The sequence below is a fragment of the Myripristis murdjan genome, chromosome 13 (assembly GCF_902150065.1).
Source record: "Myripristis murdjan chromosome 13, fMyrMur1.1, whole genome shotgun sequence".
Classification (NCBI taxonomy): Eukaryota; Metazoa; Chordata; class Actinopteri; order Holocentriformes; family Holocentridae; genus Myripristis; species Myripristis murdjan.
In genome coordinates, this window is record NC_043992.1 from 35,570,453 (window position 1) to 35,583,892 (window position 13,440).

General features: G+C 42.1%; 1 protein-coding gene across 1 annotated transcript in view; it reads left to right on the plus strand.

Moving 5' to 3' along the window:
* frem2b (FRAS1 related extracellular matrix 2b) overlaps positions 1 to 13,440 on the plus strand; it is a 70,960-nt gene that overhangs the window by 36,919 nt on the left and 20,601 nt on the right. The window contains exons 4-6 of the mRNA XM_030067299.1: positions 770 to 1,000; positions 4,006 to 4,131; positions 5,319 to 5,570. Of these exons, the coding sequence (XP_029923159.1) occupies positions 770 to 1,000; positions 4,006 to 4,131; positions 5,319 to 5,570 (609 nt within the window). The remainder of the gene's footprint in view (positions 1 to 769; positions 1,001 to 4,005; positions 4,132 to 5,318; positions 5,571 to 13,440) is intronic.

Here is a 13,440-nt window from a genome sequence, read left to right on the forward strand (position 1 = left end):
ACACTTTGTAACGCATCGGTTATAAATAACAAAAATCTGTACTTAGAAATAATATAAAGCCATTAAAACACCAATAAATAATATTTCTTTCCAATTTTAGATCAATCAGTGAGATTTTATGGTGATTTGCACATTTTTCCATTGTCATGTAACAGGAATCCTGGATGTATAAGTGGGGGTGAGTTATGTTTTATTTAAAGGGCTATTTAGGTAATCAACAAAAAAAAAAAAAGTACTTGACACATAAACTTTGATAACAATTTTAGTTATAATAATTTTGTGAAAGTTTAAACTGCAGGTGTCAAATTGACCCCAAACATAAAACATAATTCAAAATGTGAACATAACAGGAGGGTTAAAAACACCTTTTTTGCACCAACAAAGGTGTTTTATGTAGAATCTCTATGAGCTACAGCTGTAACTAAGATGTGGGACTAACACATTGAGGCAAACCAGACAAAATAGCCAGTATATTAATCCTAAATGCAGCTATAATAAATAAATCAGCTGTTATAAATAAAGACATAGTAGATATTATAGTATTTGCTGTTATAACACTGCAACAGCAGTTACTCTGGCTGCATTCCTTTCAAATTTCAACATATCAGCATGTGGCTTTGCAGATGTCTTTGACGTGTCTGACCAACCTTGTTAAGGTTTAAGGGCTTTGATTCCTCTCATTACAGTCATTTTGACAGGTTTTTCACCTAATTATGATAATAACCTTTTTTTTTTTTCTTTTTTTTTTTTTATCCTTGTCATCCCCAAGGCATCAGCACCAAGGATGGCACCGCAGAGAAAGACAAAGATTTCCGAGGAAAGTCTCAGAAACAGGTTCAGTTCAACCCGGGGCAGACCACGGCCACCTGGAAGGTCCGGATCTTGTCGGACAGCGAGTACGAAGTGTCAGAGACGTTCCAGATCGTCCTGTCCGAGCCTGTGATGGCAGCCCTTGAGTTTCCAGACGTCGCCAGCGTGGAAATCGTGGACCCTGCTGACGGTCAGTGAAAGGAGCCTTCTGCTTCTCCCTCTAACAGCGCTCTCAAATATCCCTCAAGTCTAATGCAATGAATGTTTCTTTTAAGTGAAAATGATTTTAAAGGAAAATGCACCCCTAAAACACTTCAACACTTAAATAAACAGCTATTGGTTAATGTAGGCCACTTTGCGTTTCAGAGGCCATATTTTTTTTTTTTTCCTTGGGGTATATTATTCTAATTGCCAGGGCTTCACTGGGCAAATGTAGATGATGTGACATCCCATTGAAATATTTCCAGCACAGCAACAATGGAGTTTGACAGCAGAAAATGCTTCACTTATCTGAAAATTCAATGGTAAATATCAGGGTTTAGTGTCAGATTCTCAGAATCAAAGAGCATCCTGCCGTTTTGTATTGATGTTCAACAATCATACAGGGAGAAATTGATTGCAGAAGAGGCAGAAATATCAATTTCTCCACTGACTGCAGTCTCGGTAGACCCGAATGCAATGCAATGCCACAAAGCGTTGCTCTGAGTAAAGGGTGTGGCTGCAATCACAGACCCACATTTTTCACAGTAGCTCACTGGTTGATTGACAGCGATAAGTTCATGCCCCTTCTCTGGGGGTTACGGAAAGTCTTTCTGAAAATGTGTGAAATCATTAACTGAAATAGATACAGACACGCTGAGGGAAAGTGGGTGCTCCACAAAGTTGGTTACAGCAGTAGCTCATCACAAAACAACTCCTTGAAAGGAGCGAACATCACAAATTGATGGGTGGATTTGTCCTGTAACTTTTTTTTTTTTCTTGCAGTAAAACAGCTCAGAGCCTTTTGAGACCCGTAAATAGGTCCTGTACGGCTGGCCCTGCTCCAGCCTCCATCCCGGCGCCCTCACATGGTCCGGAGATTGATGGGTGAATGTCTGTCTGCCCCCGTTATTCGTCTTGGCTGGAGTATGAGGCGTCAGAGTGCATCATATTTTAAACATAGCATGAAACCACAACACGACCAAAAACAGAATAGAGCTCATAATGTCTGGAAGGCAGAGTGAGTACAAAAATGGGGATTTGATGACCCTGACAAAGTTTAGTTTAGTTTAGTTTAGTTTAGTTTATTAGTTTATTATGTCGTGGACAGTCCCAATTAATTAACTGCAATTCAATGACAGTAATGGCTAATGTCCTGCTGTAGTCCCCGGCCAGATGACAATAGGCACCCTAAAAAACAACCAAAAACAACAACAATGAGGCCATGAATTTAGGTGTTTCTCATCTTTAACTGTCTTGCAAACAGTGTAAATAAAGATTTTTGGTTTTTCTTCAAAACCTTTTTCTCACCGTTTATTGTTCTTCACTCTTTCACAAGCAGCTGAATAATCCAAAATATGCTGTTAGTAGTATCAGACTTTTAGACAGAGTTTATTTCCGCCCCTCTCTCTCTCTCTCTCTCCACAAGGGTAAATAAACAAGGTCAAAAGGATATGGAGAGCACCAAGTTGAAGAATTCCCCTGCATCTCAAACGATCATCATGTAAATATGGCAGCGGCTGCGCAAGAACAGATGAACACCGTTTCTGAAAACAGCTGTTGCCTGTGATAGAGCCGAGACAGAGACTCGTGTAATTTAAATATGGATAATGCTGCTCCCTGTCCCATCGGGCTTCATGGGTGAAACGGAGGAATTTGCTGTCAACAGTTTATGCTAATTAAGATGTTTAGTTGGAACTTTGTTTCGCAAAACAGCGGTCTCAGGAGGGCAATTAACATAACTGGCAGCTATCTCTCTGTGAAAGATGATGTGAAAATCAGATTTTTTTTTTACTTTGTCCTGTAGCCACTGCTGTCCTTGTGTTGACATACAAACATATATGTCTATTACCATATCATTAGGCTGTTTCTGAGCTCTAATATGGGAATGTATTTTGGTTTCTCAAGGCTTATGAAAATGTATATATTTTTATTTTTTAACTGTGAAGTGAGAAATTGAACAGCCCAGGGATTGCCACCCTGAAACTGCGGATATAGATTATTTAAGGCCAGCCTGGATAAAGAGGCTCAGACTGGAGTATTAGGAGCTACAAATGAAGAGTGCCCACAACAGTCTCCGGGTGGTAAAGTAAAGGTCAAGTCCCAGCACCTTGAATCTGACCACGCTGGCTGACGAGGATACAAATTCTGCTTTTTTTTTTTTTTGTTTGAACAGAAGCAGAATTTCATATCTGAAATATTGCACGCTCATTATCTTCAGACTGACATACAAAGCTGAAAGCAGGGGAGAGACTGGAGGACCGCCAGTAAAACAGATTGGTAAAAAATAAAAAAAAAAAGACGAATGGCTCTGAAATGCCTCTGCTCATAAACAGAATTAGCACACATGCCAGCTTATGTGGGCAAATATCAGTGGACTTTGCCTTAAATGAAATACAGCATGCATGTTTTTTTATATTCTCCGAGGAATCCCTCCCTCCCCCCTCTCCTAGATAGCCTTCTTCTCCCGGATAGCATTTTCTGCAACCGCCTTTGACACATCCCGAGCGAATAGCCAGTGCTGTCTCATTGTGTTATGTTGTGCATCACTCTAAGCAGGCCGGGGTTGGGAATATTTAGATAAGTGAAAAAAGGCAGATTGTGGGTTTTGATCAAAGACGATGCAAACACCACCAGTGGAGCTTTAATGAGAATTCCCACTGGTCTCGGTGCACGAGCCGCGTGCCGCTCTATCAGGCCTGTGTGATGCAAACTAGCGTCTCCTGGGGTTTGGTGCTCCTTTCTCTCGGTCTCAGACCCCCGCTGACCCCCGATCAGTGTGTATACAATGCTAAATACTACATACTAATGCCTAATTTCCATACAGTGACCAATATGTTACTCAGAGAAGCCCTCACTAATTGATCAAACAATCCCATAAGAATTGCTTTGCATGTTTTTTTTTTGTCTGACCCTGTTTAATCATATATCCTCTGAGTTAAATAGTAAGAGTTATAATCTGGGTGTGTTGTTTCTTCGCCTCTCCCTCCCATGCAGAGTCCACCGTGTTCATTCCCTCGGCTGTCTACAACATAGAGGAGGATATTGGCGAGCTGCTCATCCCTGTGCGCAGGAGTGGAGACGTCAGCCAGGAGCTCATGGTCATCTGCTACACCCAGCAGGGTAAACTATGCTTTATGTTCAGGAGTAGCTTATCGTAATAATTAAAGCTACAATAATCGCTTTTCTTGAGGGAGCAAAGTGTTTACTAGACCTGTAGCTTAAGGTAGAGGGTGCTGGCATCGCTGAAGTCCTCCACCGGCGTTGAAGAAATAGATGGTGAACAGAGGCGGTGTGCGCGAAACAAAACAAAAAATTAAAAAAAAACAACAAAAACGCAATATTAATTATTCACCCATTTTTTGCTACACATTTAACTTTGCCGCTCTTTCGTTTCTTGCGGCTTTCCAGCATTTTTTACACTGCAAAAACTCAAAATCTTACCAAGATTATTTGTCTGATTTCAAGTAAAAATGTCTTATTTCTAGTCAAAATATCTCATTACACTTAAAATAAGACATGATCACCTCAGAAGTAACTTGTTTTTAGACAAATGTCTCTTGTTTCAAGTGAAATTTTGCTTGAAACAAGTGAAAGTTTGCTTGTTTCATTGGCAAAATTTGTTTCTTGTTTCTAGCTAATTTTCACTTATTTCTAGTGAATTTTCACTTTTTCCACTGGCAAATTTTGCCAATGAAACAAGCAAATTTTCACTTGTTTCAAGTTAATTTTCACTTGAGTTAATTTTCACTAGTTACTTCTGAGCTGATCATGTCTTATTTTAAGTGTAATGAGATATTCTGACTAGAAATAAGACATTTTTACTTGAAATAAGACAAATAATCTTAAGATTTTGACTTTTTGCAGTGTACTGTAGCTGTGACTTTCCTGCAGTGTGTATCTGCCAGCCTCACTTCGATCACTACGGCTCAGCTCTCTGAAGGAAATCTGACTAAGGCGTTTACAAACCCCCAATAAACTGAAAGATTTAGCAGAAATCTGAGCATGTAACTGGGTTATGCTTGCTGTGATAATGACCTTACCATTATTAAAATAATCAGATAAAGGCTTTTGCATGACAGTTTCAGCAGTTGATTTATTGCCTTAATCGGGTTAAGATCAAATTATTAGCGTGCCTGTAAACATGCTTGTGAAAAAGCCAATCTGACGCCAACGGGGGGGATTTATGTGGCATGCACACGCAGGGTCACATAATGTATGATGTGTTCTATTTGCACTATTTGTTATAATGAGAAAAGATTTGCATGCCGCAGCTTTAAGGTAAGATGACTGACTTTCTGTGCTCCCAGTGACGGCCACAGGCACGATCCCCACCACCGTGCTGTCGTACTCCGACTACATCTCCAGGCCGGAGGAGCACCACAGCATCCTGCGCTTCGACAAGGGCGAGGTGGAGAAAGCCTGCCGCGTCGTGATCATCGATGACTCCCTGTATGAAGACGAGGAGAGCTTCAATGTCACCCTCAGCATGCCCATGGGCGGCCGCCTGGGCCTGGAGTTCCCCACAGCCAGAGTCACCATCGTGCCTGATATGGATGACGGTGAGATCCCCTTTCGCCCGTCACCGCTGTGAAATGCAATGCAGCGTCAAGTCGTTTGCAAGGTTAGATGGAGCGAAAGGCTTAGGATTATTGAGTCAGTCAGTGGCTGTCAGATCTTCAGTCGGAGCAATAACGCTGTGGTCCTTGGCCCGAAGGAGACAATGATTTATTGTGCCACCAGACAGCTTCATTTTTTTTTTTTTTTTTTTTTCACTCTAGAGGATTCTCCAAGTCTGAATCAAGTTTGAAGAAAAGGCAGCGTGAATTTATTGCTTTGCTTGAAGGACTTTTATTGGATTCAGTTTTAGGTGTTACTGTATTTGTGCGTTCTGTTGCTCTGTTCGCTTTATGGATGAGCACCACCACTCTGTTGGGCAAGCCTAAAAATTAGTTTTTGGAAGTTGTAATTAGTGTGTGAGTGAAATGTGTGTGTAGTTGTAGGCGGTGTGCTCGTGTGTGCGTGCGCGCGTGCAGGACAGAGGGCGTTTCGGTGCGCGAGCCCCCTTGCTGGAGGGCAAGCCTTATCTCGTATCTGCAGGCTCAGACTGGAGCGCTGATAGTCTCCCGTATCTCCCTGACGCCTCTTTGTTCCCCAGCACCTGACGGCCATTCCTCAGCTCCCGTATCGCGCCGGCTATCTCGGGAAGCACTGCTGTGAAGGCAGACCTTGTGATCTCGGGCAGGCAACAGTGGGACTGAAAAACCTGCCGTAATTGCTGAACCCACTGTCTTTTTCCTTGAATCAGAATTCCCGTTTGAAGCCGGATAATTGGGGTGATGCAATTTTCAATTTGGTATTCCATAACATAATTGCTTGATTTGAGTAGAGTCGTAAAAGAATTGGAATAGAAGACCTTTTCAGGAGGCTAATTCAAGTGACCTAAGTGCATTCTGAGTTATTTTAATCTTTTTAAACTGGGAATTACTCAAAAGCACAAATTCCCCCTTGTAGGAGACCCCTCTCTTTTGAGTAATCCCTTAACTTTTCCCTGTTCTAGTTTAGTTTTTTTTTTTTGTTTGTTTGTTTGTTTTTGTGCACTTGCCATACCTTTAATATCAGTTGTGGCAACTTGAACATGCATGGCCCACAACGAAAGCTTCATTCACTCGCATTGAGTTCCAAGTGGGACTCAACTCTGTAATCGACTCTGAAGATTTCTAATTAACTTGGCAGGGGAAATCCACCACTGCTAATGAAAAGCCGACGGTATTGTTTTGAAAACTTGGATCAAAAATACTAATACAAGTCCACGAATGTTTACCTTTTTTGAAGATTCGCTCACAGTTTCACATTAATGTGCAAATTTGGGAAGACCGTGAGAGCTGAGATGAGACAGGAAGGGGCCGTCTTGCTTCCTCTTTAAGTTTTTAGGGCCTTAAGTTTGTCTTAAATGAATTACCACATAAAAGTACGAACCAACAGTTGATATTCTTTGTGCTTTTGTTCGGATCCGCATGCTGTCAATTATAACCCATTCAAGCCAATATACAAATCAAAGCAGAACGCCTTCACTGACTCTAGTCTAGCTTGAATTGGCTTCAATTGGTGCCATCGCCTTTTTTTTTTTTTTTACTGGGAGTCATGTCTAATTTTTTGACAGCATTAATTTCAAAAGATTGACTTTTAAGACGAGGGAGAAATAGTAAATATACTGCAATGAAAACCCTTGAAAATGTTGTAAAATGATGAGGGGATTCAGAAAATGACCAAAAAACTCCAATCATGCGTGGAATCGTCCTTAAACAGTGCAACTGCTGCAGTAATTTCACATAATTAAATGAGAAATCCCAGTGTTGCCGCGATAGAAAAGGCCATCAGGCGAAAAATGCTCACATCCACTTGGACAAGTGTAAAAAGCACAAACCGCATTCTTTCTCCGGTGGAATCCACTTGATCGAGCAGTTCTTTGGCAGCGTATTTGTATAATAGCACCAGGAATATTTTTCAAGATGTAATTACGTTCTCTCACCATTTGATTTATTTTTCAGTGTATAGTCCTATTACACACTTGAGCAATCACATCAGAATATTCAGTGTGGTATTTTACTTGGCCTCCTGAGGACTGTAAGATTTGTTTTTTTCACCTCTTGCACATAAAGCAAGCTATCCTCCAGCCAGCGCTGTGGAAGTGGCATCATCTGCCCATGAACTTGTGTTAAAGAGGCTCCTGCAGCAACATTTTTCAGAGCATGCAGCAGGTTCTTTCCCTCTCCCCTGGGTCTCAAAAGCAGACAAACTTCAAGTGGATTTGTTTGACCTGCTTCAGGAAGAAGGAGGTTACGTGTTTGGAATGTTTTTCTTACTGTAGCCGCGTCCGGTGTAACCTGAGAGCGAGCGCGGGGCCTTTTGACCCTCACTGCTCCTGGGTATTGACTCCAGACTGCCAAGACAGCTGCTGAGACAAACAAGTTTTTAATAGGATGTGCAACGGTCGGTCCTGACGGCATTTAACTTCCCCTCCCGGTCCTGTGGGCAGAGTGCCGCTGTTTTATTTCCAGTGGCTGTGTGAAGAGCAGCGGGAAGCGTTTTACCACCGGAGCAGCTATTGAATTTCCAAACAGAGTCATTTTTGGACAGGCAGAAGGATGTGGCACATGTCTGACGATTTTCTGAAAGCACATGAATTGGAGACATTACAGCTGAAATCTGTAATGGCTTTAGTTACTACATTATGTATGATGGAGGACGGTAAAATCCTCAGACAGGCACATTTGCCATGGCTGGAGAGCTCGCCCACACTCCGCTATTGAGAAATGTCAAAGGTATCAATCGACTTGTCGGGTCCCACCTGTCCTGGTCGACGGTGCCAGTAAAGTCTGATTGAAACGGAGCCAATAAGCCAGAATAATCAACCACAGATGCTCTCAGATACAAATAGATTAGCGCGCCCTGCACAGACAATAATGCTCGGACCAGCTGAGCGAAACACACGGCGCTAGCAGCATGCGCAGAATTTACCCGAACCTGATGTCACATTAAATATTTAAATCGTCCCGTGCTGTTTTCAACTTTCAACACTTCAGGAATAAAATATTCCTGTTCCTGTTACCCGGGCCGGTCAGTGACATTTTCGCTCAGCTGTTTAAATTATTCATACTTCTGTTTAAATTGTTCATATTTCTATTTTTTTTTTAATATAATCCTCGTTTATAGTGTTTATATTGCTTACTGCTATTTATCATCTGTGTATACTGTATATTTCTTCTAAATTTGCACATTGACCTACCTCTATGCACATTTTATACACCCATGCACACTTTTTTTTTTTTTGCACATTGCTTTTTGCACACTGGGTTGTACTTAGATCTTATTCTTTATTTTATATTTATTTTTTTTATTTATTTAATCTGTAATCTGTAGATACTGCTGAAAAACTGCGAATTTCCTGCGGGATGAATAAAGTATCTATCTATCTATCTATCTATCTATCTAAACATGAGATGCTCTCTGTCTTTGGTGTAGTTATGGAAGGGAAGGTTATGGATTTCGGCTTTAATGATTCATACGCGAAGACGGTCTTCCACAGCCGCATAGCTAACTAGTCACTGATGCCTAGGCGGAGGGTCGAGAATGCTAAGAGAAACAGGTAGGATGACAAATAATGCGCATATGTATTAGGAAGTGTATTCAGATAAGATAAGCCAACTTTGAGTTTGCCTTGGAGGTGGTTGAAGAGGAACAAAGGCAAAGGGGCAATAGTTCAAGGTATGCACGCAGAGAGAGAGAGAGAGAGAGGTCTCTTTAGTCGGCTCCAATTTTCCTGTCGGTAAGAGACGATGTAAATGATCATGCAATACTGCTTTATCATCGGAAAACAGCTGCTTAGACAGGCAGCAAACTCGGGCTATTTTATAATTGCCCCCTCTCTATAGAGCCGCGCTTATCTCAGCTGTTATAAACAATGGCATGTCTGACTAATCCAATTACTGTGGACTGTACAAAATTGATTCTGAAATACAACAAGAAATGTCTCCGCCGCACGGACTTAAGAACTCTTGACGTGTCTCTGCCTACATGAGAGGGAAAAATGGCCATTGTTTGCTGAATGCGTTATCACAACAGGTATAGAGGGAGGAGAAAACAAGGTTCAGTGGATTAGTTTGACTCAGCCTGACAACCAGCGTGCTCATGTATATTCCTGCCTTATCTGCAATCATGTTTTCGTAGCCTCGGGCTCCGTCAGGGTGGCTGAGTGACAATGAAAATCTCCTTACGCGTATCGGTTGTCAGACAGCGCCGAGCTCACAAGGGGTGACTCTGTGCAGCATGAATGCCAGAGCCCGACTGCAGCCCTTCTGTTGTGGAAACCTGCTCTGTGTATGTTTTATTGTTGTTCTCCAACCCCGATTCCGTCTGGTGTCAATACTTTGAGTGTGACGTAGAGAGAGAGAGAAGCAGCGCCCGAGGCTACTCCCTGACAACTCGGCTGATCCTTATTGTAATGGCGCGAGTGCCTGAAATCAGATAGAGCATCTGAACACACACACACACACACACACACACACACGCACACACACGCACAGACGGTGTGTGAGGTGTAGCTGGTGTGGCGGCGCCTCCCAAGCATAATTTGGATCAGGTGTTGGAGGACTTTTGCGATGCCTGCATCCACTGAATAAATGGAACGTGAAGAGCAGGGAGAAATGAGATGGTGTCAAGCCTTCAGATCTCACAGAGGGAGGTGATAATGAAATAGCCTGAGCGCTGATAGGGGAGTAAGTAGTGAATAGGTGTGAGGCAAGCAGAATCACACCGAATCCTCGTCTTGAAGACGAAAAACGCAGCGGTGGATTCATCGCTGCTCTTGTTTCGCTCCCCCTCCCAGGTATTATATTTAAGTATATAATCCTGCCGCCTCTCCTCCACATGATTGAGTTAGTGCTCTCCTCCGGTATATATATGGTAGGGAGGTAAACGGGGGCATTACATCCTTCTTTGTCAACCCTGTTGTAGGAGTAGCTGTCCAGTGGGTGTATGGTTTTGTGTGGATGTGTGTGTGTGTGTGTGTTATCCATGGGAGGGGGGGAGGAGGCACCTGGCCGAGCACCTGTCCCTGCCAGTGAGAGGTCGATGCGGGGGCTCCCCAGGTGAGCTTTCATTGTGGGCTCATATGGTTCTTAGTAACATACTACTGATATCAGCAAAAAAAAAAAAAAAATGTGCAACGTGAAGAACAGCATCTACTTTCCAAGCCAGGAAGCCAGTAACACAATCTGAAGAAATTACAGGCCACAGGGCAACAGTGTATTCTCTCTTCTCTCGGTGCATATGCGAGAAAACACACGCACGCAGCGGGAGATGCAGCCTGTGTAGGCTGACGGGGGTCAGATGTTTCGGGCTATACGGAGCCAAGACGCGGTACGGCATGTTAATCTGACAAGAAATGCAGAGGCTGACTTTGTAATATTCAAGAGGCTTTGTAGCCTAAACTCAAAACTACCCACACGTCCTGGGCAGAAGCAGACCAAACAAGACGGAGAGCTGCGGCGGAGGCTCTTCGTTCCAGAGGGAGCAAAGAGGAACAGACGAACAAACCGAATTAACTTTGTGATGCTGAAGAACGTTTATAGCTTTTATACCCAAAAGAGCTGGATTTTATTGCACCGATCGTCAAAGCCACCGGTGCACCGGAAGACTCTGCGTGTTTTCATCCCAACCAAACAATGCATCACCTGGTTTTTACTAATTAATGCATCCTCAACCAGAGAGGGGAACTAATTAGTGAAATCAGATTTCATTGGAGAGAAAACCTGCTGACTCTTCCGCTGGCACGACGCAGGACACTGCTGGCTTAGAGGGAATATTTGTGCACCTAAAATCCAAACTCCACATTCCCACTGGGTGTTCCCACACACGGCTTTCTTCCCCAGCGTTCCCAGTTTATTCTTAGTGGAAAGACACGCTGAGTTTGTCAGATAATTAGTAAATAAACGGTCTCTTTTTATGTTTTGAGTCGATAACATCAGTGGCCTTGATGTTCTTAAATCAGGCATTAAATGATGAACGTCTCAATACTTTCTCCAACTTAATGAACTCCAATCTGAAGTGGTTATTTTTGGCCGTGGAGACGCTTCTCTTAAAATTCAGCTGGACCTCGGCAGCCTGGCAGTCGATATCAAACTGGCAACTACAAACCTGGGAGTCATTTTTGATTCTGCTTTGAATTTTGAGAAGCAAGTCTAAACAGTCATTCAATCATGCTTCCATCATCTCTGAAATTGGATCTTTTCTATCCTCTGCGGGCTTTGAAAAGGTTATTTCTTGCCCTTATTGCTTTGCATTGACTACTGTAACTTCCTGTATTCTGGCCTCAAATCATAAAAATATCTTGTCTCCAACTTGCCCAGGGTGCTGTAGCGAGGATTATAACCAGAACTGGCAGAACAGATTGTAATTCCTATTTCAGCCAATTTATATGGCACCGACGGAAAACAAGCAAGTTGTACTTTTCGCCACTGGGGCATATTTTCTTCGAAATTGGATCAAATAAATTTTAGAATTGATTTTAAGATTTTACTGATTGCCTTTGCCAAGGTAGTGCATATCAGAGAACTTGTGGATCAGGCAGGTTCCTCTTCACTGCTTCAGGCTCCAGAATGAAAACAAGAGGAACTGATTTCTTCACCAAACTCATTCATAAAGACACACCGTCACGTAAATGCTTATTTTCCCATTTTGTAATTGTCACATTGCTTTGCTGTCGTTGTCATTTGCATAGGACTTAATGTGATTATTAGTAATAGCACTAGTAGTAGTAGTAGTAGTGGTGTTGGTGCAGCAAATGGTTCTGGACAAATTTTTCTCTTGTGTTCAGTGCATGGAATAGTAGAGGCAGATGTTCATAAATTAATAAAAAGCCTCTCCTCGTGTGTATCACACCATATTTGAGTACTGAAATGTATTTATTATTTATTCTAACATGAGTTTTTTTTTTTTTTTTGTAACTGTGCAGTGATCGAACGCAGTGCTTAAAACTGAAGAAATAATAAATGCAAGTGGTTGAATTTGCTATTTGCTCGTGAAGGTCAGTTAAAAAAAAAAAAAAAAAAAAAAAAAAAACAAGCAAACAAACAAACAAACAAAAAAAAAGGTTATCAAAAAAAGCACCCCAAAACGAACAAACAGCAAACAAACAAACAAACAAAAACAAAATAGCAGCCAAAATGCAAATGACGAGCAAGGACACAGCTGGATTGGATGAAAGTCTAAAAATGACAGCAGAACACACCAGCAGGGAAAAACAGCAAACAAACAAAAAGGAGGCTCAAAGAGACAAGGACGCTCAGACTGGAGAGTGAGTCTGAAAGTGAGAAAGTTGAGTGTGTATGAACGGTAATATGAGGTTATTGTTTTGTTCTGCCGTTAGAAAGATAACAGCGCACATCTTAGCACCCTATCTGACTCTTTTCTGCGTCCCTCTGCTTTTATCTCATTGCCACACACACACACACACACACACTCACACACACACACTCTTACAGTACAAACCTCCCACTCATGCCCAGAAAGACACCAGATTCTACAAAGCTGTTAATATATTTATATATATATTTTTTTTAGTCTAGACTATTGCTAATTCTGAAAATTTACTCTCCTTCTCTCAGGGGCATGAATGATGACAACTCTGCATAAAAGTATAGCTGCCGGCAACTTTGCATGTAAAATTGTAGTCATTTTTCCACATTTTGCCATGCCTTTTCCCAGCATGCCCGGTGGCGTGCACAGACAGCCAGCTGCTGTTATCCTAGGGGCGGACAGTCTGCACAAAAATGTCCACATCCTCACATTTACAGTTCACACTTTGCCTTTTCGCCTGTGATGACTATGGAAAAAAAAAAAAAAAAAAAAAAACGTGTCCTCTCCTGCAGA